At 37.7% G+C, this 26,420-nt stretch overlaps 1 protein-coding gene across 4 annotated transcripts in view; it reads left to right on the top strand.

Moving 5' to 3' along the window:
- LPGAT1 (lysophosphatidylglycerol acyltransferase 1) overlaps positions 1–24,850 on the top strand; it is a 65,774-nt gene extending 40,924 nt beyond the window's left edge. For 3 of the 4 annotated variants that reach the window (XM_058165330.1, XM_058165328.1, XM_058165329.1), the window contains 3 exons: positions 9,675–9,801; positions 16,105–16,211; positions 17,219–24,850. In XM_058165330.1, coding sequence (XP_058021313.1) covers positions 9,675–9,801; positions 16,105–16,211; positions 17,219–17,370 — 386 coding nt within the window. In that variant the 3' untranslated portion in view covers positions 17,371–24,850. The remainder of the gene's footprint in view (positions 1–9,674; positions 9,802–16,104; positions 16,212–17,218) is intronic. The other variant, XM_058165331.1, reaches the window with a different exon arrangement.
- The last annotated feature ends 1,570 nt before the right edge of the window (positions 24,851–26,420 follow it).

Here is a 26,420-nt window from a genome sequence, read left to right as displayed (position 1 = left end):
AGGAAAAGAAATGGCGTCTGAGTATAATGGGCATGAAAGTGAAAGTCAAAAAGGTGTTTATTAACACTGTTACCGTTTATAACTTTGCTTAAACTTGCTGGATTTTACGTTTATATGAAGAAACTATAAAGTGAAAGCTGGAAGGATTATACAACTGATTTATTCAACTTAAATACTGTGTTTACGAAAAGATTTGACTTTGTTTTAAATTATAAAATCAAAGTAAGATGGCTTCTGTACAAATACAGCCTGCTGTCTTCAAGGAAGTTAGAGCCCCGTTAATTCAACTACATAATTACAAGAGGAGCTGAAGGAATTTATGAAGGCTCAAATTTCTGTTCGGGATAAAAAAAATAAGGAAATTGAGGAGAAAATATTGAAAATTAAAGACTTTGTTGCAGCTCAGGATGAAGAGATAAGAGAAGAAGTGGTGGCAGCATTTAAGACTCTGGTTTAATATATAAAACAATTGGATGATCAAGTTAATTTGAACTTAAAAAGTAAAATAGAGGAGTTTCAGACCAAGGTGGAGAATATAAAGCAGTTGGATGATAGAGTTGAAGAAATTAATCAAGTTAATTTGGATTTAAAAAATGTCATAGAACCTTTGTCATGGTCAGATCACTCTCTCCTTCGCCTGGACTTTCTGACCGCCACTCACCACCGCAGGGAGACGGAACCACAACGTTGGTTCCGTCCCAGGCGCCTGATGGACCCGGAGAGGTTCCGGACGGAGCTTGGGCCACTTCCTGAGGGTCTGGCTCACGGCACGGCAGAGGAACTAGCCGCAGCCTGGCAACGGGCTGCGGCTGGGGCTTTAGACCGTGTCGTGCCTCTGCGGCCTCTGACCCGGCGCAGATCCCAACCGGCTCCTTGGTTCTCCGAGGAGCTGAGGGGGATGAAACGCTGGAGAAGACGCCTAGAGAGCTCCTGGAGGTCTAGCCGTTTAGAGGCTGATCGGACACTAGTTAGGTCCTATACTAGGACCTACCTGGTGGCACTGAGGGAAGCGAGACATTGCTACGCCTCCTCCCTCATTGCGTCGGCAGATAACCGCCCAGCCGCCCTGTTTCGGGTGACCCGTTCCCTCCTTCACCCAGGGGAGCGGGATGACCTGTTGCAGGGACGTGCTGAGGAGTTTAACGGTTATCTATACGATAAAATCGTTCAGCTTCGAGACGGTTTAGACCAAAATTGCGGCGATTCAGATGAGGCGTCTGAGGGTGGTCTTGGTGATATTTTTTGGGATGAGTTTGACCCTGTGGCTCCCGAGGACATGGACAGGTTGCTGGGTAGGCTGAATGCCACCACGTGTTTACTGGACCCGTGCCCCTCCTGGTTGGTGCTGGCCACTCAGGAGGTGACACGAGGCTGGCTCCAGGCGATTACGAGTGCCTCTTTGTTGGAGGGAGTCTTTCCGGCCGCCTTGAAAGAGGCGGTGGTGAGGGCCCTCCTCAAGAAGCCTCCTGGACCCGGCTGTTTTAGGTAATTATCGTCCGGTCTCCAACCCGCTCATGCGAAGGTTGTAGAAATATGGTGGCATATCAGTTTCCCCTGCACCTGGATGAAACTGTCTATCTGGACCCGTTCCAGTCCGGTTTCCGGCCCGGTTACAGCACGGAGACGGCTTTGGTCGCGTTGGTGGATGATCTCTGGAGGGCCAGGGATAGGGGTTGTTCCTCTGTCCTGGTCCTATTAGACCTCTCAGCGGCTTTCCGTACCATCGATCATGGGATCCTGCTGCGCGGTTAGAGGATTGGGAATGGGAGGCACCGTTTATCGGTGGTTCTCCTCCTATCTCTCCGACCGGTCGCAGACGGTGTTGACGGGGGGGCAGAGGTCGGCCCCGAGGCGCCTCACTTGTGGGGTGCCGCAGGGGTCGATTCTCTCGCCCCTTCTGTTCAACATCTATATGAAGCCGCTGGGTGAGATCATCAGTGGCTTCGGTGTGAGGTACCAGCTGTACGCTGATGACACCCAGCTGTACTTTTCCACACCGGGCCACCCCAATGAAGCTATCGAAGTGCTGTCCCGGTGTTTGGAAGCCGTCCGGGTCTGGATGGGGAGAAACAGGCTCAAGCTCAATCCTTCCAAGACAGAGTGGCTGTGGATGCCGGCATCCCGGTACAGTCAGCTGAGTCCTCGGCTGACTGTTGGGGGCGAGTCATTGGCCCCGATGGAGAGGGTGCGCAATCTGGGCGTTCTCCTGGATGAACGGCTGTCTTTTGAAGACCATTTGACGGCCGTCTCCGGGAGAGCTTTCCACCAGGTTCGCCTGGTGCGCCAGTTGCGCCCCTTTCTAGACCGGGATGCCTTATGCACGGTCACTCACGCCCTCGTGACGTCTCGCCTGGATTACTGCAATGCTCTCTACATGGGGCTCCCCTTGAGGGGCATCCGGAGGCTTCAGTTAGTCCAGAATGCGGCTGCGCGGGTGATAGAGGGAGCCCCTCGTGGCTCCCGTGTGACACCTCTCCTGCGCAGACTGCACTGGCTACCTGTGGCCTTCCGGGTGCGCTTCAAGGTGTTGGTGACAATCTTTAAAGCGCTCCATGGCATAGGGCCGGGTTATTTACGGGACCGCCTACTGCTACCAAATACCTCTCACCGACCCGTGCGCTCTCACAGAGAGGGACTCCTCAGGGTGCCGTCAGCTAGGCAGTGCCGTCTGGCGACACCCAGGGGAAGGGCCTTCTCTGTGGGGGCTCCCACCCTCTGGAACGAACTCCCTCCAGGACTACGTCAACTTCCGGATCTCCGAACCTTTCGTCGCGAGCTTAAAACATACTTATTCATCTGCGCGGGACTGGATTAGGTTTTTAAAGTAATTGGTTTTAAGGGGTTTTTTATTATTTATACTGTTTTAATGATTTGGGCTTAGAATAAGTTTTTTAATTGTCGTTTTAATCTGTATTTATATGTGTTTTAACTGCCTGTAAACCGCCCTGAGTCCGTAGGGAGATAGGGCGGTATATAAATATGATAAATAAATAAATAAATAAATAAATAAATAAATAATTGTATTAGTATTAATATTTTCCTTTTTCTTCTTTTTTTATGGAAAAGGGGAGTTGAGGTTCAAGAAGAGGGATGGGAGTTTATGTTAATTAGCATATTTTAGTTTATGATTGTTAGATACAATACTCTGTATTTGCTCTGGGAAGTCGGGGGGGGAGGGGATGGGGGAATGAGGGAGGAGGGAGGGGAAGGGTTAGGGTTCTGGGGAGGAGGGGATGTATGGGGGGGAAAATTTTGTAAAACTTTTTCAATTAAAAAAACAAAAAAACAACTAAAATGATGCCTACATCGCCAGAGTACGCATCAATCAAATTGACTATATCACAAACTGTTTTTATGCAGGTTCCAAATCTAGCTAGAACCAGCCCATTTTTATACTACGACATTGATCATATACCCAGCATTTTCAAGGAGAACTTAAGAAATTGCTTTGAAGTCCTAAACTTATTGCTAGGAAACCAAAGGAACTGCGGAATGAAATAAAGATGTTAAAGATGAGTATGAAAAGAGACTTGTAAACAACCAAGAAACAGAAGAAAGCTACCTAAATGCTAAAACAAATGGTGGAAATTGACAAGAAGAGATGCTGAAGCAGACAAGGATATGGGAAAGAATTTAACAAAGAATTTCAGAGATCAAATAGAAGAGACAAGAAACAGAAGAAAGCTACCTAAATGCTAAAACAAATGGTGGAAATTGACAAGAAGAGATGCTGAAGCAGACAAGGATATGGGAAAGAATTTAACAAAGAATTTCAGAGATCAAATAGAAGAGACAAGAAACAGAAGAAAGCTACCTAAATGCTAAAACAAATGGTGGAAATTGACAAGAAGAGATGCTGAAGCAGACAAGGATATGGGAAAGAATTTAACAAAGAATTTCAGAGATCAAATAGAAGAGACAAGAAACAGAATTAAAACAACATTTGTAAACATTGAAAATAGAAATGTTCTATCTGTTTGGTTGTCTAATTTGTTGCCCATCTTACAGTTCAGAATTTTCTGAGCGACTTATTTAAAGTTGACACAGAAAAGCAAGAAAGCACTTCCGAAAGATCTCCCAACAAGGAAGGAGTTTTCAACATTGAATGAGCATGCATAGTGGAAAACTATGGCAATTAATGGAATATCTGTAGAAATATGGCAAACAATAGAAGAATAATTAGTAAAGATTGTAATCAAACTAAGGTATCAGATCTGGAAAAAAAACCCACAGTGGCCAAGATTGGAAGAGGTTAATATACTATAGTACTAATATAATATAGTACTAAAGTAAGGAAGCTTAACCAAATGTCCATTCTATCATACAATATCATTATTTTGCATGCTAGCACCAAAAAAAAAAAAAAGAAAAGAAAAGAAAGAAAAAGCTCAGGATAATCCAATGAAGATTAGAGCCCTACATGGAAAGGGAGATGTCAGATGTTCCAAATGACTTTAGTAAAGTCCAAAGAGAACAAGCACCTCTTTGCTGATAAATGTTAGTAACTGAGAAAGCCACAGGATGCTTACGTCAATCTATGGGATGTCTTTAGGAAAATGAAACTCTCAGAACATCTAATACTAAAAAATCTTAAAAATCTATATACAGGTCAGGTAACCACAATCCAGAGAGAAGATGATAAAATAGAGTAAGTCCAAATTGGCAAAGGAATGAGACATGGTTTATTTATTCCGTTTATGTGTTGAAAACATATTGAGAGGAAACTGAATTGGAAGAAGATAAATATAGTTTTAAAATTGGAGGAAGAAACACCAATGACTTTTACAGTTATTATGTTAGCATGCTGGTTGAAAATGCAGATGATCTGGAAGCTGTAATAATGCAAGTCAAGGAGCACATTGAAAACATTGGATTATAATTAAATATGAAGAAAACTGAACTGATGACAACAGTTATAGCAACCAATTGTAGAACTGTCAAATGAAGATACTGAAATATTGAATAATTTTTTAGGATTAACTATCAATAGCAAACTAGCAAAGGAAGCAGCAATCAAGAAGTATGCATAAATTGGTATTTGGTAGGATAATGATGAAGGCTTTTACAAATATATTAAAATGTGACATGTTTCCACCCAAAAAGTTCAAAATCATATAGGCAATATTGTATGGAAATTGGACTTCAAAGAAGCAGGGTAGAAAAGTGCTGATGCTTTTGGTGTGGGAGAAGACTCCCGTTGGATATCCAAGAAATCAAACAAATGAATTATAGAATAAATCAATTCAGAGTTCTCACCTGAGGTAAACATGATTAGGGTCAAATTATCATATTTTGGACATATCTAGCAAAGATTCAGATCCCCTGAGAAGTCCTAATGCTGAAACAAAAATGGAACAAAAAAGAGGATAACTAGCAGCAAAGTTAATGGATTCAAATATACCGTTGTGGTGATGGCTTCACCATTGGAAAATTTGGCGGGCCAGATTAGGCTCATCCTGAAAAGGCCTTTTTATGATTAAGAGTTGACAATGACTTGATGGCAATCAAAAAGAAGCATGTAACTTGGTTTTGGCACCTGTCTTGCAATTTGGCATTACCTCGAACTTTTACCACGGGATAATAGTAGTCCACTTTTGAATATCCTTCCTCATTGTATTTCTCCTTCCGGGCAATTTTTTTTTATTTTCCATAATAATTCTCACAATTTGACCAGTGTACAGTACAATCACTTATCCAACAATCGATCCTATACTCAGATTATGCTCAATCAGGCCTGCTCGGCCGCCACTCCCTTCCTTAATCCTTCCTACCCTTCTCATCCTTCTTCTACTTTCCCCACCATCCTTCTCCTCGCTTTCCTACTTCCCCTCCTCTTTCCCAGTTCTTACTTCCATCCTTTCTAACCCTCTATCTTCCCCTCCTTCTTCTCCTCCTATCCTTTCTTCTCCCTCCCTTCTTTCCTACCTACCTACCTGCCTACCTACTTTCTTCCTTCTTTACTCCTCTTTCCTTACCCTTTCCCTTTTGGAGTGGTTACCGAGCAGCCCCGACTTTACACCATTCCAACTTGTTTAATTCTACCATTATTCCTGTACAAGGGCAATCAATCAATTTATAATCTTCCCCTTCCCCCCCATTTCCCCACTTCCCCCCGAGACTTCCCAGAACAGAATACAGGGTATAGTAACTAACAAACATAATCTAAAATATAACATAAAACATATTCCATTTCACACCATCACACTATCAATTCCCTTCTTTCTTAAACTCTAATACATAGCAATTCCTAACTTCACTCAAAAACTAATTGATATTTTTTAATCTGATACTTATTTTGAATATAATCGATCCACTTTCTCCATTCCAAAATATATTTTTCTTGTGTATAGTCTTTCAAGTAGGCAGAAATTTTTGCCATTTCTGCTAAATTTGATACTTTACTAATCCATTCTCCAATTGTAGGTAAGTCTTCTTTCTTCCAATATTGTGCAATCAATAGTCTTGCAGCAGTTATTAAATTCAAAATCAGTTTTGTCTCTATAACAGTGCAATCTGGAATTATTCCTAATAAAAAGAACTGTGGAACAAACTTGATCTTCTTTTTCAAAATGTTCTGCATAATCCACCATATTTTAATCCAAAAAGCTTTAACTTTTTTGCAAGTCCACCATATATGATAATAAGTAGCAACCTCACAATCACATCTCCAACATTTTGCTTTCACATTTGGATACATACATGACAGTTTTTTCGGATCTAAATGTCGTGTCCCACTCCTCCGCTGACGGCCGGGTCAGGGAAATCCGAATCAGGTGTGCCTCTACAGCTCTGCCAAAGTCCTAGCAAAGTCCTCAGGGCAGGCAGGAGACCAGAAAGTGACTTCAGCAAGATATGTTTAGACTTTGCCTGACTCAGAGAATGCCAGAAAGCAGATCCTTTATATAGGCATGAGGTGTGGCTCCATGACTCAGCACTTATCCAGGCCTGCCCCTCCCTTCCTTCTGTTGCCTCCGCCTATCAAGTCTTCTGACGCGAGGGTCACTCCAGTCGGCAGCTGTTGGTAATTGACCTTCCTCAGGCTCACATGCTGTGGAGGAGGGGGAGGGGTCTAGTTGCTCCGTTTGCCTGGGCATGGAGCCAGAGCTGGGGGCTGGAGGTATTTCTTCCTCTTCAGCCTGTCTGGGCATGGAGCCAGGGCTGGGGCCGGGAGGCATACTAGAACATTCCTCCGTATTCGGAAGCAGATAAGAAGACCCCGGTTGAGGTGAGATTGGACGAAACACAACACTAAATGCCATCTATAAAACATTTTATAAAAATTTTCTCTTAAATTTTGTGCTTGCGTAAATTTAACATTTCTCACCCAAATTTTTTCCCATGTTTCTAACATTATAGGTTGTTGAAAATTTTGTGCCCATTTTACCATACAATCTTTAACCAACTCCATTTCTGAATCAATTTCTACCAATACATTATATAATCTCTTTATATGCTATTGACCTTGATCTTTTATTTGTTTTACCAAGTTATCATCACTTTGCCTAATACCAATTTTCTGATCTATTTTCCATCTAGATTGCAATTGTCCATACTGGAACCACGTATAATTTCTCCATCCCTCAATTTCTCCCTAGATTTTAACTGTAATTCCCCTTTTTCCATAATCAAAAGCTCTTTGTAAGTGATAACCTCCATTTTTTGTAATATATTTATATTCTCTATCATATGTCTGGGGATAGTCCATATTGGTATCTTTCCATCTAACTTATATTGATATTTTTTCCAAACCCTCAACAAAGCACTTCTGACCATATTATTCTTAAATATCTTATCAATTTTCTTGTCATATAACACATATGCATGCCAACCATATAATAAACCATAACCTTCTATATTCAAAACCCTTTCCTCTGTTAAATTAATCCAGTCAGAAATTAAAGCTAAAGCAACTGCATCATAGTACAATTTCAAGTTAGGCATTTTTAAACCCCCTCTTTCCCTAACGTCTTGCATTATTTTTAACTTTATTCTCGGTCTTCCTCATTGTATTTCTAATACTAATTTTTATTTAGTTAATTTTTGTAATTTTGAAAGTTTCTAAAATAGTTATAATTCTTAAATTAGAGTGGCTTTAACCCTATGAGAACTTTTAATGTATTTTAATTAATTTCTGCACAAATCCCAATAACGTCTGTCTGCTCCTAATTTATTGTTGAACTGCTACCCACTGTCAATATTTTGAAAGGTGCACAGCCAAGCAAGTCTCTCAGAGTCCAGTATTGGCTTTTGTATTGAAGAGACATTTGGTCATTGGGCACTGCAAGAACAGAGGCTTTCAGAAAATCAGTAGCAGTTCCAATATTGATAAATGAGATTAATAGATCTATTCTGAACTATAACAATAAATAATTTTGTAGCTATTGTTAAGGCATTAAATCAGTTGTATTAACATGCTTTATTCTCCCATATGCATCGGATCTAAATGATACAATACTGGTGTAGGGAAATAACTATACTCATGTTATGACAAGAATATTCATGAAAATTTCAATTTGAGGAATGTTTATAGCCCCGCTTCTTTGCTCTCTAAGGACTTGACACATCACATCATAGCAAACCTGTATACAATGCTTTATTGCAACACATACCTTCCCCAACAACAGGCTCTGGGTCAACAACAGGTTCTGGGTCAACTCCACCTTTCTAGGACTTGCAAGGTGATGTAGGTAAAAGGTAAAGGTTTCTGTCTAATTACCATATAGGTGATAATGAAAATGCTGATTTAAGTGGAATGTAGATTACAATATTATAGTTATTAAGAAATGTATCATTTACATTAATCAGCTTTGTGTTAAACAGTTGTATTAAACATAAGGTTTCTGTGCATCAAAGGCAAATTTACAAATGGACCATGCATATTAAAGAATTACAAGAATTATTACAAGAAACAGAAGTGAGAGAAAGGAGGTTCTAGTTCTTAATACCAGAATCAAACTTCGTATATTCCTGTGTAGAAATTGGATCTGAAAATAGATTTTAGAGCTAAGCTAGTGATACTAGAAATTGCAAGCACTTTAAAGTTACTTATTGGCCTGATGTCAGTTCTTTTGCCTGGAAAGAATACACAAACATACATTTAGCACTTAGCATTTATAGCTTGAGTTAAGTGCTTGGCTTATTAGCCATTCACTTGTTGATAGAACACCAAATAATGCACATCCAGTGCTCATGGATTTTTTAAATTCATATTTTAGCCACCATTTTATTATTATTTACATTTGATATTAGATATTAATACAGAGTTGCCTTAAGAATAGAAGCAAACAAATTTAATAATATAATGTAATAATAAAAACATAAACCACCATATAATATAGTTAAAGCATTTGAATGGCAAGCATTTTTCTTTTACATTGCTGTGTTGATTTACTTCATGGCTTATTAAGAAATCAGGACAAGTTTTTATATCCAGCATTTGATATATAATACTGATTAAAATTAGCCAATGTATGTAGGTAGCAGTTTGCAGATTAAAAGAATTTTCCATTTGTTATCCAAGTTAAGAAATAAACATTTTGAATATAGTATGTGGGATTTGATATCTTTTAGGAATGAATGAATAGAATATTAACATTAATGAAATCTTAGAATTATGATATATGTGATTAAAAGTGTTGTCTTGGGTTTTCTTTCTTCTATATATTTTTTTTTAGAAAGTAAATCAAAAGGTCTTCAGTGGGTGATAGATACAACTATTGCATTTCCCAAAGCTGAGCCCATAGACATTCAGACATGGATTCTTGGCTACAGGCGGCCAACAATTACTCATGTACATTACAGGTATGAAATGCACTTTCTGTCTTCAATTCATTTTAACAGGCCTGGATTTGAAATTTTCCTAATGTGGCATCTCAGAACATATAATTCTGTAGAAATATAAGCAGCTTTATAGTTAGTGTTTTACTTTTTGGGTATGAAATTTTGCATTTGGAAATGCTGGAAAGTATATCTTAAATCCTGGTTGCTAAAATTACAGTTCCAAGTCCAAACTAATGAGCTTAAGGAAGAAGCCCCTCCTTATATAAACTTATATACTCTTACATGTGCTTTAGGACATGTAATAGTAAACCTATTTAAGATATCTGTGATAAGCTTAAAAACACAAAAAGAAAACTTCCTAAGAGTTAAATAAGTATTAAACACGAATAAAACAAAAGGATGCCCCAAACAGGTTAAGACCCTGCCTGGAACAGCTCTTTCTGTCACTTTTTCTTGCATATTTAACATTTATTGCAACAGCAACAAAGTTTGTGAGGATGGCAAATCAAATTTCCTTAACTAAAATGAACTGCCAGTAATAACTCAGCTAAACAATTTTTGAAGTACTATGAGAATAATTACTTGTGTAAGAAAAGAAAAAAATATTATTTTTGTTGCTAGATGTATCACTTTTTCAGCTTTGTTGCTGCTAATTTAAAAATATGGGGAGAATATGGAACAGAGTGAATTTCTTTATCTTCCTTAAATTTGTTTTCAATGCTGCCAGTTTCTGCAACTTGCAAAACAGTAATTTAAAAATAGGTTGGTTAGCACTTAACATTAAATAATAGTTTTCTTGTTCCTGATCTCTTGTAAAATACAGGATTACATCACCCTTCTGCCAACAGTTGTAAGGGTTGGTGTGAAATCAAGTGCAGGACCCAAAGCAAATAATCAGGGTTTACTGCAGTGTTTTATTAAACAGCACATATTGGAGAGACACTCATATTTATATCTTTAAAAGGTGGGAGAGACTAATGCATAAATAACAGATACTAATGTAAGTAGTAGGAAACGGACCTCAAGTTACTGTAAGCAAATGAGCTCAGGTTACCAAGCAATAAGGTGATAAAACAGGAAGGAAAACACCTCCCATAACCCAAGAGGAGGGGGCATTTTGGGAATACAAGTCACCACACACAAAACATTACCCATTGCAATTATATGGGATGAGATAACAGACTTTGCCCTATATCTCTATATAGCAACTTGATTTAATTAATTCCACTCATCTAAGAACTGATTTTCCCCATGTGGGGATAATGTGAATTATAGTTCAACAGTTTTGGAGAGTACCAAATTGTGGAAGATTTTCTTAGTGCTACCTATATGAGCTGGAAGGAATCACCACTGCACTTGAGGCTTCTGTTTCTCTTACTGCTCTTTTCGCATGCATCCAGAAACCTTGAAATGGGCTGAAAAAAACAACTCAAAAATGGCAGAGAAAAGCCTCGAAAACAGGCCAAAAAAGCCTCAAAAATGGGTTGAAAAGAGCCTTGAAAACGGGCTGAAAAAAATCCTGAAAATGAGGCGTGTGGAGGCAAAAAAAGAAAGAAAGAAAAGAAAACAGCGGGTGGATAGGGCTTCAGCAATATTCGGTCTATAAGATGCACAGATATTTTCACCCCCTTTTGGGAGACAAAAAAGTGTGACTTATAGTCTGAAAAATATGGTATGTGTCTCCATCCTGCCTTTATAGTTTCCATGTTATCCTGATTAGCAAGCTGATTGAATGTAGAGTGTTGGCACATCGATTAAACTGACTTGAAAATTCAGTCAGTGCTCATTACCAAGTTCTTTGTCAAATTGTTTATCTCCCTGACCACCTTCTCTAAATTGAATTTTCCTGTCCAGTAAAAAGTGGGAGAGAAAGCCTGCTGAGACCCCCACCAACAAGGAGATGCATCTTTCAGGGATTTTATAGAACTCTTCTTAGAAATAGACCCCCTCCTTTGGGGCAATTTTTTCCTAGATATCCAGTTATCCTCTCCCTCCCCTCAATATACACTGTTTTCAGAGACCTATAAAATCACAGTTTTTCAGATTGAGATGAATAGGATTATGTAACCCAAATGGTGTTGTATTGGTTTGATTTATTTTTATTCTTTATTTTCATATATTCATTCTTTAAGCTGCTTGAGTCTCTGGAAATAAATTGGGGTAAACTCCAGATGGTATTACAGCATTCATTTTTGGTCACATATTGTTTAACACATTCTTTAATAATTTGAACTGGGTGGCATAACTTAATGTTCTAGAAAATTGCAGCAGCATTCAAAATTACGTTGGTTAGCTAAGGCAAGAGATGTGGACTGAAAACAACCAATGAAATTTAATAGAAACCAATTCAATTTTTTTAAAATAAATCAAATGGAAAGATACCAAATATATATCTGGCTTAGTAACAATATATACGAATAGGATCTTGGAATTGTAGCTAATCAAGAGAGGGTTCCAAAGTTTCTCAGTGCCCTTAAAGGTTCCTAAATGGTGTACTGCAGTGTTTCTGGCATAGCAGCAAACTCACAGTTGTGTTTATTAAGTAGCAAAATATGATGCTATATTACGAGTAAACATGCAATCTTATTATTTGCTCAATGAAAAAAACACTCTCTATATTAGTCATGCCCAATTCTATGATTCTGTGTTAAAAAAAATTCTAACATGAGAATGCTTTTATTGAGATTCCTGTAATGAACAGTATATTGGATTTAATAGATGAATGGTACCTTCAAATCTATGATTCCAACTGCCCCCCCCCCGCCCTAAATAGGATACATCTGGAATATAACACAATATGCAATAATGTAGTTTATTCTATAATTTGAACAACTTTTCAGCATAATGAATTGTATCGTAAGTAGAAAGGCTTTAGAGATAAAGAATCATATCAACAAAAAGGACAGTACAAACAGATTATGATTATGAAAGATGTTTCTGAATGCCTAAATCTTAAAATCACCAGTTCGTACTATTAACAGAAGGCTGGTGCTCAGTAGGCTTGCATAAGAGAAGCCCAGAGGCACTTGCGTTAAGAGAGCTTACTAACAAAAGCAGCTACTTCATGACCTTTCAGTATCTTCCTGGCAAGGATGATGAGAATCAGAAATTGGCAGTGAAATGAGTAAAACAGATATGTAGTGGTTAAAATGAACAGGAAATATTTCATTCTGTGAATTATGTTTCTTGTACTGAGGGTAGAACAAGAAGCAATGGGTGGAAACTGATCAAGGAAAGAAGCAACTGAGAAATAAGGAGAAATTTCCTGACAGTTAGAACAATTAATAAGTGGAATGACTTGCCTGCAAAAGTGGTGAATGCTCCAACACTGGAAATTTTTTAGAAAATGTTGGATAACCATCTGTTTGAGATGGTGTAGGGTTTCCTGCCTGGGTAGGGGTTTGGACTAGAAGGCCTCCAAGGTCCCTTCCAACTCTGTTGTTATTATTATTACTAGGTTAGGGCAATAAATGTTTCTCTGAGGACTATGCTATTATGGTAACCTCTAAAAAAACCTTGGATTTTTATTGCATGGAAGGTTTTTTTCACTCTTAGGTATTTACTTGGCAATAAAGAGGAAATTGCTTTACAGATTGAAGGTTCAATAAACTGATGACAGAAGGAAGGAATATGTTTTACTTGTTTGAAATCAAAATGCAGGACCCAAAACAAATAATCAAGGCTTATTGAAGTGCTTATTAAACAACACATGCTAGTGGGACTCCTTCCAAAGAATATTGAGAGAGACCTCGCCCGATATAGGGTCTGTCTGCCTGTCAGAAAGACATGGGAGACTAATACATAAGCAGCAGATGATGTAAGCATGCATATTCATAGATAAAGGATCTCAAATTAATATAGGTAATGAATCTCAGATACTTCCCAGCCTGCTTATCTTCAGGAAACCAAAATGGAGGAATAAAGCAATACTGTAAAACAAAAAGAGAGAGGAATAAATCAAAAACAGATCATGCCAGACTAATCTTATCGCATTCTTTGACAAAATGACAAAATTTGTAGACCAGAGGAATGCTGTCGATATAATTTACTTGGACTTCAGTAAAGCATTTGATAAAGTAGACCATAACCTACTACTAGATAAAGTAGAAAAATTTGGGTTAGACAGCACCACCACCAGATGGATTCGTAACTGGCTGACCAACCGCACTCAACGTGTAGTCCTCAACGGAACTACATCCACATGGAGGGAAGTATGCAGTGGAGTACCCCAAGGCTCTGTTTTAGGCCCAGTACTCTTCAACATCTTCATCAATGACTTGGACGAGGGGATAGATGGGGAACTCATCAAATTTGCAGATGACACCAAGCTGGCAGGAATAGCCAACACTCCAGAAGATAGGCTCAAGTTACAGAAAGATCTTGACAGACTTGAACATTGGGCGCTATCTAACAAAATGAAATTCAACAGTGAAAAAAGTAAGGTTCTACATTTAGGCCAAAAAAACAAAATGCACCAGTACCGTATATGTGGTACCTTGCTCAATAAGTACCTGTGAGAGGGATCTTGTAGTCTTATTGGATAACCATTTAGATATGAGCCAGCAGTGTGCAGCAGCTGTTAAAAAAGCCAACACAGTTCTGGGCTACATAAACAGAGGGATAGAATCAAGATCACGTGAAGTGTTAGTGCCACTTTATAATGCCTTGGTAAGGCCACACTTGGAATATTGCATCCAGTTTTGGTCGCCACGATGTAAAAAAGATGTTGAGACTCTAGAAAGAGTGCAGAGAAGAGCAACAAAGATGATTAGGGGACTGGAGGATAAAACATATGAAGAACGGTTGCAGGAACTGGGTCTGTCTAGTTTAACAAAAAGAAGGACTAGGGGGAGACATGATAGCTGTGTTCCAATATCTCAGGGGCTGCCACAAAGAAGAGGGAGTCGGGCTGTTCTCCAAAGCACCTGAGGGTAGAACAAGAAGCAATGGGTGGAAACTGATCAAAGAAAGAAGCAACTTAGAACTAAGGAGAAATTTCCTGACAGAACAATTAATAAGTGGAACGACTTGCCTTCAGAAGTTGTGAATGCTCCAACACTGGAAATTTTTAAGAAAATGTTGGATAACCATCTGACTGAGATGGTGTAGGGTTTCCTGCCTGGGCAGGGGGTTGGACTAGAAGGCCTCCAAGGTCCCTTCCAACTCTGATGTTATGTTATGTTATGTTATGAAAAAATCAATAAAAATGAGAGGAAAGCATCTCCCATAAATCAAGAGGCGAGGTCAATTTGGGAATGCCAGATGCCAAAAGGAAAACATCTTTCATTTTCAAATCAATGCGAATTGTTCTAATAAGATAACATTGTGTTCAAAAGTCAGTATTCCTTATCTCTTTATACGTTAACTTAGTTGATTCCATTCATGTAAATACTGATTTTCCTAAACTTGCTCTTGAGGACTTATTTCTTTTTTAGCATAAATCCTGCATTTCTGGTACTGGGCTTATTGCAACAGTATCCCAGTGATAAGCCCTTCTGAGATAGGAAGTAGAAAGTAAGAATGTAAGACTATGTAAGAACCCAGATTTGCAGAGCCAGCATGCTCTCAACAAAACTAAACAAAATTAAGAATAAGAGACGTTGTATATAATACTGGAATGAGGTTGGTGCTTTCAGGCTGAGATTTTGAATTTAAATAAAATTAAATAGCTATTTCATCATATCATATCAAGAAAAGAAAAATGTGATGGGAAACACAGCAGATCACAAGTAGCAAATGGCATAATTTTTTCATGTTTCACCATGACTGAATCACACATGGAAATCTTAGGTAGAGATAGTATTGCATATGTTAATTTTTCTTTTATAGTACTTGCCTTCATAGATTGAAAATAAAATCAGAGCTAGAATTATCAGCCCTTATATATGTATTACATATTTATATCTGTGAATATTTAATTGCTGATTCTCTTTTTCAGAATCCAGACGAGATATTTAGTATAAGATTTAAATTACATTTTTTGTTTACAAAATGTAGAGGTCTCTGAAAGAATAAAATGCAGCTTTTAATCAAATATAGGCCAGATGCTAGAGTTTGAACTGAAAGCCAGAATTAATGTCTGTTTTTTTAACCTGAAATTGAAGAATAACTATCATTTGATAATTCAACTGCCCCAATAATTTTTAAAAGGTTTCCCTTGAATAATACTAATAAATATCATAGATTATTGTTAAAAAACAAGCTGTGTAAATATTGGAACATGCACTAAATCCTGATGGAGTTCAAAGCAAAAAATGAAATTATCTTAAAAAATAAAAATATATCATATATCTAATTGACTTTTCTGTTTTTTTTAAAATGCAGAATTTTTCCAATTAAGGATGTACCCAATGATCCTGAAGCACTCACTGTTTGGTTATATCAACGGTTCATTGAAAAGGAGGGTCTTTTGTCACACTTTTACAAGACAGGTACTATGTAAGAATTGTCTGTTTAACACCAACACCACCAACAATTTCTTAATCAATATAGGAGTTGTGATACACAACTCCTATTTATATTCTCATTTTGTTGGTCCACTACACAATGGATATGTGTTTGGTTTAGTCTCCTTTCTTGAGATAATATATACTTTTAACATGGACATTAAAGATTTTGTACAATACATATTTGCTGTCCATTAGACTTTGGTTGATGCCTAATCATGGAACAAGAAGAAATCTATAGTAAAAACCAAGAGTTATTTCATAGCTTGTAAATTTGTCTAAAAAAGTTCAGGTGGCTAAAAAATACAAGTTATTGAAAATTGTTGCCATAAACTTTTAAAGTTTTGTTAAGAGACAATGGCACTTGGTGAGTGAGTTATTGAACAATGTTATTATTCAAATAAGTGCATATAATACATTAATCTTACATTTAAATACTAGTTCACCACGCTGTTTCATTGCAGAAATGCTGTCATTTTTGCTTCTTTAATTTTAGAAAAATTCAGAGAATCTTTTAACTGTATATATCTAGAGCCCTTCCCTTTAGATTTGATGCAGTGTCTCTTGATAAGCAAAATTATTGAAGTTACTCTGATTCCTTTGTCTATGTGGGTTCTTTGAAAAGGAAACCTTATTTCAAGGTCAAAGAATTCAGCTCTGATGCTAATCAGAGTTGAAGCTAAACCCCAATGCTTACCCAAACAGAAATTAAACAAAAATACATTGCTTGACTAGGATTTGATAAAACATTGGTAAAACTAATTAGACTCAGTGGAATAAACATTACTAAGATATATAAACAATAATTACTCCAGATAGGAAAACGTTTGCAGATAGGAAAGGCAACCACTTCCTAATGTATTGATGATCATAAAAGAGACCCAGGGTTATATCTGGTGTGCCCTAAGTTCTTATTAATTTCATAATATAGAGAAAAAAGATTAGAAAGGTAAATTGAAATTGTCACAAAATGGTTTTTTTTTCTGTTTCAGGAACATTCCCTCCTCTGCAAGGACAGACCGAAGTTGTTTCCCGAGAGATGACTCTTAGCAATTTGTGGCTAATTCTTGTACAGTTATTTGCATTTTTGTCAGGTGGTATGTGGTACTGCATTCTTCAGTATTTTTATGAATGCCTATTTTAAAAGGTGAATGAATGGGACACAAGGACACAATGAGGAACTTTGGTACTTTACAGAATGCATCATGTTATGTGTTCAAATATGAATATGCCAGTAGAAAGGAGCATACTGGATGGACTTTCTCTCCTTTTGGGGGAGGATTTTAAATTCCATTAGAAGAAAGGATCAACAATATAGTGACCGAATGATATATTTTAAGAATTATCCATATTTTTAAAAGGGGTGACTTCAGCATACCTATGTCAGCAAATTCATCATTTTAACAGGAAATGCAGTTACGCAGCCATCAGAGGTGAATATCTGTAGCAGAGAATGCTTTTATCACCGGTAGTATTCAACATTGTAGTTAAAACTCCAAATCTTCAGCAACTTTCTTCAGTAGTCTGTACTGCAAGTCTTGTGGTAGAGATCCTTCATCTGCACAAGTCAAATTGTATTGTAATTAATTATGCTGGATCTGTTTAACATAATTCACAACCCTGGCTATGGTATTGTGACTGCCCCATGATACCTGTTTAGTAGCTTTTTTCCTTTTTTAAAAAAAATCTTTTGAATACTTTCTGAGAGATCTTGTATTGTAAGACAAAAAAAAGGAAAAGTATACTGCAAAAAGACTTGCGGTGTCACGAAGTGTTGAAAAAATTGTGCATACCTCATAGACCAATCTATTTTTACCATGTTTTTGTCATTTGAACCTCTTGTGAATATCCTCTTGAAAGGGTGCTTCAGAAATGGAATGTCATTAATCTGTTTCCTATTGTTATTATAGAATGCATTTTGTCTTTTTCTTTCTTTCCTTCTTTCCTTCCTTCCTTCCTTCCTTCTTTTCTTTCTTTCTCAAAATGCACTTTTAAAAAAGTGATAAAGGAGCATAGCTAGACAGAAATGTAGGCGCTGTTTCTAAGAGCTAGTATTTTGGAGGGCCATTAGCAGTTCAGAAAGGTCTGGATTTTCAGCATTGAAGTACATGAGTTGCCATAGATTTGGCAAAATGATTTTGTTGTTGTTGTTGTTGTAATTTTTAATCTTCAGAGAGGCCTTTATTTTCATCTGAGAAAAAGAAGCACTGGAAATGTGTGTGGGACAGTTTATACATGCCAAGCACCTGATGCTTTGCTTATAGGAAAAATAAGAGGAAGTTAGCTTAATCATCAAACAGAATACCTAGTCATTGAACAAAACAAAAAAAGAGAAGAAAATCTGCTTTATAAACCAGAGCTGTTGTGAAATTCTCTGAACTGTAAATGGCATTACTAAATCTGTCATCTTGTTAAAATATGTCACTGTCATAGGGAGTTTAACTGAAAAGGCAGTTTGGCACTATAACAGGGTTCCAGGTGATCACATTACAGTTCTATAATAATTTTGAAGAATTCTGTGTTATTATCATTCTTTGAATGCTTGACATCAATACCGTGTGACTGCATCATTATAATACAAAACCATTCCTAGAAACCAGTTTCTAATTTACACGTTCAGGCCTGTATACTAATTACCAAATGTTGTCTTTTCTGGACTGTAACTTTTTTTCTAAGAGCAAAGTCAAACCAACAACAGTTGTCTGTGCTGAGTTTGAGATATATATTCTTCTGTTTTTGTTCCGTTTTTGTTTTCCCAAATTTCATGAGAACCAGCTTTGGTGAGTAGTATATAAAATAAAAATATAAAACCACATTATATTTATCTTTTGTTTGAATGGGGTAGAAGTACAATCAGAAAAGCAAATTTTCTATTATCTATATAAATGCCATAATATGCAAATAATACTAATTTTAAACTAGAATACCTTTTATTAAGTATTATGGCAACATCTATAATTCACTCTAGGATAATATATATTTTCAACATAATAATTACATGCAGTAGACCATGTGAGTATTAAAGGTACACTTTAACCAGTTTTTGAAATGATCAATTTATTACTAATGTAAGAAAATGCCATTAAATTAATTCTTACGAAGTGCAGCATTTTGGGGTATGAGTACTTTTAATTGCACTTGCCTTTTTGTGCTGGTTCTAAAGTGAACAGAAGGTTTTATTTTCCTTTAGCAAAATGGTGATATAGATAGAGGTTTTCTTTCTATTCATTGGATGGATATGGCTATAATTCAAAAGACTCATTGTTGATGTGGATACAAATAGTTGTTTAGATGTACATTGTTTGGAGATACATTAGATTAATTTGCTTCTACAATAATCTGGGTTTAAACAAAATAAGTAGACACTCAAATTCATTGTTGTTTTTAAACTCTGTCATGAGGAATACAGTCCTTGTCCATTGCAGATATTGCTGATAGATTCTGAATGGGGGCTTGTTAAAACAAATGGGAATCACTAGGTGTAATATAGGTTAACCACTAATTTTAGTTTATTTTCTTTAAGATGATAATGATGATGATGTGTCCATTCAGTTGTCAAACATCCTCGCAAACAGGATTTTGGTGATCCTGTGGGCCGGATCTCTCCACATCTTCCGATCTTGCCCTACTTCTTTAATGTGATACATTTATAAAGCACTTATAAAACATTAATAAGGCATTTATAAAGCACTAGTGGCCCTTTAATTATGAATTATGTTTGTGATTTTGGTATAATGGTATAATGCTATGTCCCATTAATTTCAAGAGACACTTCCAAATGAGGTGTTTCAGTATAAACTGCACTGGATTTTTTATTCTACAGTGGAAAACACGAAGAAAGAATATTGTGCCTTCTTCATCGCTGAATCAGGAGAAACTGAAGACAGCGGTTTCAGGAACTCCTCAATAAAAAGTATTTCTCTACCCAGAATAAAAGATGGTTAAATTGTTTATTTGGCAATAATCCATTGGAGTTCAACAGGACCAAATGATCCAATTTAAGAATGCAAAAAGTGTGTAGGAAGGAATGTATATATATGGCTATGTATGCAATGTTATACTTAGCTGGTAACTAAGTGCAGCTCATATCTGATCTTCTACCTTTTCCTTGCTTGCTTGGGTCACCTGCTGTTCTTGAAACCTTGTGTTGAAATTACATACCTATAAAATTTGTTAATTTCAGATCATAGGGATAGCACAATATTATTTTTAGGCCAGAAGTGATGAGTTTGACAGTAATAATGCTGACTCCATAGAAAACAATACAATGTATATATTTCAGAACTCTTTGTGCTTGGTGTTTCAGGTAATCGCTTGGCATGCCCTGTGAATTTTCAGGGTCAAAATGCTGCATTATCTCCTTTTATACAACTACAAATTGAAGTGCCTTTAATAATCTGCATTAGAGGGAAGGGGAAGGGGAAGGTTTTTTCCTAGCATAAAACAAAATAATAGGGCTGTGCACTTCTTTAGATCTGATGCCAAAAAGCGTTTAGAGAGATATGAATGTAGCCTCATCTGCAACTTAGTAAACCACCTCCCAACACGGCTGCTTTAGAGAATTACAGAGAAATAGTATAGCACTACATTCCTGCTTCTGTGCTAGCTTCAAATGGTTGTATTCTAAGGGATCAAAACTATTCACCGCCTTTCCTTCCTCAATTAGAACCAGCCAGAAAGGTAGGGACAGCTCCTTGTTTATTTGATTAATATACATTCTTAATGGTTGGCAATTTTTTTTTTAATTAGGACTTACTGTAAACTTTGTGGAACAAAAATAGCCCTCATTTTGTCCTGTTCTTGTGATAAAAATCTGAAATGCTGCATTGTTCCAAATTCAGAATACCAAAATGGCCTTCACATTTTACACACCCTGCTTTCCTGCAGTCTGATATATTGGCTTTTAAATCTTTAGTCTTTTGTCTGCCAGTTGGTTGACATGCATGATTCATCTAATCTCTTCAGGAAATTATAATCAAGTAGGTCTCTGATTTCCCTCTGATGTTTCTGGCAACTGAAACGACACTCTAGTTTGAGATGCTTACATACACATTGCATTTCTGAAATGGTTCTTAGAAAGGGCTGGCTGTTTGGGCTTTTCCACAGTGGGAACTGGTTCTACTATCTGTCTGGAACAATCTTTCTCAGCTCTGGCAGTTTTAAGATGGGTGGACTTCAACTCCCAGACTTCTCCAGTCAGGCTGGCTTGGAAATTGTGGGAGTTGAAGTCCATCTATCTTATTTTATTTTATTTATTTATTTTTTATTTTATTAAATTTTTATACTGCCCTTCTCCCGAAGGACTCAGGGCGGTGTACAGCCAGAATAAAACACAGAATATACACAATTAAAAGAATTTAAAATAAACTATTACTAAACGGCCGATAATTTAAAAGATTTAAAAATTTAAAATATTACTAAAACCCCAATTTAAAATCAACTATTTATGCCAGTCCTGCTTGAATGAATAAATATGTATATAATATTTATAAATATAAATATAATATTTATATAATATTTATATAATATTATATATAATAAATATAAATATCTTAAAGTTGCCAAAGTTGAGAAACACTGGTCTTAGAAGAAAAATGCCACTTGAATATTTTTTTTTAATTTAGAAACCGACATACTGTACAATCAGTTTGATCAAATACATTTGATTCTACAATAATATACTATACCCTACTCCTATTATTCATTGATATAGTTTTGTTAAATGCAAGATTAATGTTCAGATGGTAGGGCCTGTATAAGTAGGCATGACTGCATTTCAGGACATGATTCTTTGTTTGAGAGAAAGGCTCCTGTCCTGGGAGACCAAATATCACAAAGACATTAACATACACTTATCACATATGTCCTAATAAATATAAACAATGTGTACCAAAGCACCCTTTGTGTGTCTTCATATTCAGGATTTGACTTGTTAGCAAATCATTATGCCTTCATTAACAAGCAACAATTGATATGACCTAATGGTTATTACTGTGTATGTGATATAAATAACACACTAATAGTAAACTTATGTTAGGACTCTGTCCCTAAGGCTTAGGATCCAGCAACTTGCAATATTCAATAAGGGGACTGGATCTTCGCCAGTTGTTTTTAGTAAATTCTTTGGGTGTGTTTTCTATGAACAACTTCACTTATTGATAGGAATATAGTAAGAAGCAATTGGAATAAGAAAGAAATGGTCTTTGGTCTATGTAGTCTTTCAAATATCTTCTATTATAACACAGACCGTTTTCTTATTATGAGCGACAGAAATTGTAAAGGTGAACCAAACATACTACAATGGGAAACATTTTTCCATGTCCATAAACATTTCTTTGTTTGGAAAGCACGTAAAGCTTCCTTGTGAAAGAAATTATGTAAGTTTTCAATGCCTTTTTCCAACCCCGATTTCATCCAGGTTATAGATATATAAGGAAATACTGTAAGAGATAGGATTTTGTCTGGATTTGACTTTCCTCTCTACCAACTAGTGAGTATGAATAGCTGTATCACATAGCCTTGGCTTGGGAGGTTTGCCAGAAGTTGAGTAATGACTACTCTCAGCAGTCCCAGCAAGCACTGAAGAATATGGATAGATGTAGCCCAACAGCAACCAGGGCACTGAGTTCTCCGCTCAGCATTTTCTATACAGTATTGTAAGGGAAACAAAACTGAAGTGTCCTAGATTTTTTTCTATTTCTTTTATTCTTTTGGTTTTTAAAGTATAGCTGGTTAGTTGCCACAAGATGCTTGGGAGTGTGTGGGCAGTGCTGCTGAATCTCAGAAATGACACTGTCTGAATAAGATTTTTAATTGTTTAAAGTGAGAATTTAATGCTCTGCTTAACACCCCCCCCCTTTCAATAATTTATCAGAAAGGTCACAAGCTTTCACTGATTACTTACTCAAAATAACATTAAATCATTATTTACATAATTCTTGATTGTACAAGAAGTGCTTAAGAAAACAGGTTGCCAGATAAATCCTATACAGGTAGTCCTCAACCTATGACCACAATTTAGCTCAAAATTTCCATTGCTAAACAACAAAGCTGTTAAGTGAGTTTTACTCCCTGTGATAACCTTTCTTGCTACTGTTAAGTGAATCGCTGCAGGTGTTAAAGTTAGTAACATGGTTGTTAAGTGAATCCTCATTGACTTTGCTTGTCAGAAGTTTGTAAAAGAGGATCATATGATACTGGGACACTGCGACCATTATAAATAACTGCAAATTGCCAAGCATCCAAATTATTATCACTTGGCCATGCTGCAACGATTGTGTGAAAAATGGTCAAGTCACTTTTCAGCACCATTATAACTTTGAATGGTCACTAAATGAAGGGCAAGTGGAGGATTACCTGTAGTAGGGGTGGAAAGAAGGTAAGCGAGATTTATTGGTAGATCTCAATGGGATTCCTGACTCTGGCATATGGTAACCAGAATTGGATTTTGTGTGGGTAAGACCAAGCTTGTCCCACCATAAAAGACAACGAAGCAGGTTATTTTGAGAACTGTTCTTGTCTTAAGTACAGAATCCTATGAGACCACATAGTCTGCCCTGAAGGCCTCAACTAAGCTTCTACCTCAGATGCAAAAGAGAATGCCATGGAGCCACCAGTGCTGGGAGAAAAATGCAGCTACCCAGTCAATTCACTTCCATAGATGAAAGGATGGGAAGAACCATTTCTTCTTTGCTTATTTATTTATTTATTTATTTGCATTTATATCCCGCCCTTCTCCAAAGACTCAGGGCGGCTTACACAGTGTTAAGCAATAGTCTTCATCCATTTGTATATTATATACAAAGTCAACTTATTGCCCCCAACAATCTGGGTCCTCATTTTACCTACCTTATAAAGGATGAAAGGCTGAGTCAACCTTGGGCCTGGTGGGACTTGAACCTGCAGTAATTGCAAGCAGCTGTGTTAATAACAGGCTTAGTCTGCTGAGCCACCAGAGGCCCATGCTTCAAGCAGCATGCCTTAATTTGAATCTGAAAAAGCCTAATTTCATTCAGTTATGAAACGCAAGCAATTCCCCAACCCCCATCCCACTTATAGGTAAACCAACCTGGGAACATCAGATACTGAGAACAGGTTACAAATGCTTTAAATAAACAAAAACTAGTTCGCAAAGAACTGAAATAGCATGAAAACAGAACTATTTCAGCACTCTAAATCTAAAAATTAAATCTCTATATTCTAAACAGAACTCCTGTAAACTGTACAGTTCTGTACAGTCAGGTTTTCACAACTGTTGGAGCATCCCCTTGGTCACGTGATCAAAATTCAGACGCTTGGCAATAGAAATTTTGGACTCAATTGTGATGGTAAGTCAAGGGGTACCTAGCCTAAACAAGAGTGACATGAGTGTTAATACCACACTATAAGGCCTTAGTAAGACCACACTTGGGATATTGAATCCAGTTTTGGACACCACAATATAAAAAAGATGTTCAGATTCTAGAAAAAATGCAAAGAGCAACATGATTAGGTAACTGGAGGCTAAAATACATGAACGGTTGCAGAAATTAGTTATGTCTAATTTAATGAAAAGAAGGACTGTGGGTGACATATCAGTGTCCCAACATCTAAGGGGCTGCCACAAAGAAGAGAAGGTCACCCTATTCTCCAGACAGGTGGGAAAACGGCAGTCAGGCACGGCAGTCAGGCATGGGTTAACTCTTGTGTCAAGCTTGTAGGACCGAGTCTTTAATTTGTTTCAAGCCCCGCCTTATCCTGTTGTCTCTCCAGTTTTTTACTCGGTCCCAAGCTGGACCAACGTGTCTTCCTGAGCTCCTAAGTTAGCTCTAGCTTTAGTTTTATTTTGTGCTTTTATTTAATCAAGTTTTCAGCGTTATTACAATATTTACAAAGGATTCAGATTTCAATCGGCAAAAGGAGAGCAGCAGAAGCTATTATCTTGCCGGCTGGCAGATTCATTCCTCAGCAACCTCCCGGGGCTCAGAGAGGTTTGCTTAGCTTCCCAACTCTGCAAAGGGGGCGGAGTTTTTCTGCAAGCTGCGTTTCACAGCCTTTGCTGAGCAGCTAAAACGGCGCACCGAGAGATCTATTACAGCCCTTATCTTTCCGATCTCAGCGGCAGCTGGGGAGAACAGTTTGGCTGACGCTACAGAACCCTCCTCACGCAAGTATACCACCGGCTGGTGAAATCGTGGGGGAAGTAGAGTGGGGCCTCTTACTTGAGCTTTGCCTCTGAGGCCACAAGGGCAGTTTATATTGGTGCGATCTCTCGGGCGGCTAATTTTGGCGAAAAGACTCCGGGCGCCATTTTGGAGGCAATCAAAGTTCTTTAGCCGGTCGCCATATTGGGAAGCGATTCTTACCAAGCTTTTGCCTGCTTATTCCTGAGGATTATTAGAAAATGAGCAAAAAGACCAATAAAGAAAGAAATCTCACCTCCCGGGTTCCTGAGGATGTCCCAGGAGGAACATCAGCCCTACAGGCAGATCTTCCAAAAGTAAGGGATCTGAACTCAAACCCAAACCCACGGTGGAGGAAAGGAGGAGACATAAGGCATTAGAAAAGGCAGTCTCCAAGGCCCAGCACCAGGCCTCTCTCACTTCCAGACCTCAGTCCACTGTGAGTACTACTCCTTCACGGGAGGAGGAACAGTCCCCCCACAGGGCAGCATCTGTTACCTCTTTACCTCCTAATTGGTCACCAGATCAACCAACTACAGGATCTACTCCAGTCCCTATAGATGGGGCCCCATTGTTTCAGACTATGCCAGAAACTGATATAAGACCAAGCCAACATTCTAATACCAGGGAGCCCATTCAAACAGCGCCCCATTCCAATCCTATCCAGGGCCAGGGGGGCTTACAGCTTCCTCCGGAGTTTGGGATTCTCATTGCTGATGCAATTCGATCCAGCTTCAGGCAATGTTATCAGCAGGAGTCTAGGCCTCAAGCTCCTCCAGCCAGATCTCATCAGGAACATCTAGGTTCTGAAGACATCATGTCAGAACACGGTCAGACGGTATCTCCTGACCATTCAGATCAAGAATATTTGTCAGAGGGAGAGATCCCTAGGGATGAGGCCCTTTCAGAAGATGAAGGCTTAGATCTTGAACAACCAGCCTTCATTGGATTATTTAATCCTCAAGTCTTTAAATCACTATTACATAAGGCCCAAATGACCACCCGATTGGGAGAAGTGGCCACAACTAGAATT

The sequence above is a fragment of the Ahaetulla prasina genome, chromosome 1, assembly GCF_028640845.1.
Source record: "Ahaetulla prasina isolate Xishuangbanna chromosome 1, ASM2864084v1, whole genome shotgun sequence".
In the NCBI taxonomy this organism is placed as follows: Eukaryota; Metazoa; Chordata; class Lepidosauria; order Squamata; family Colubridae; genus Ahaetulla; species Ahaetulla prasina.
The sequence above is the reverse complement of the archived record's forward strand: the minus strand, read 5'-3'. Positions and strand labels throughout refer to the sequence as shown.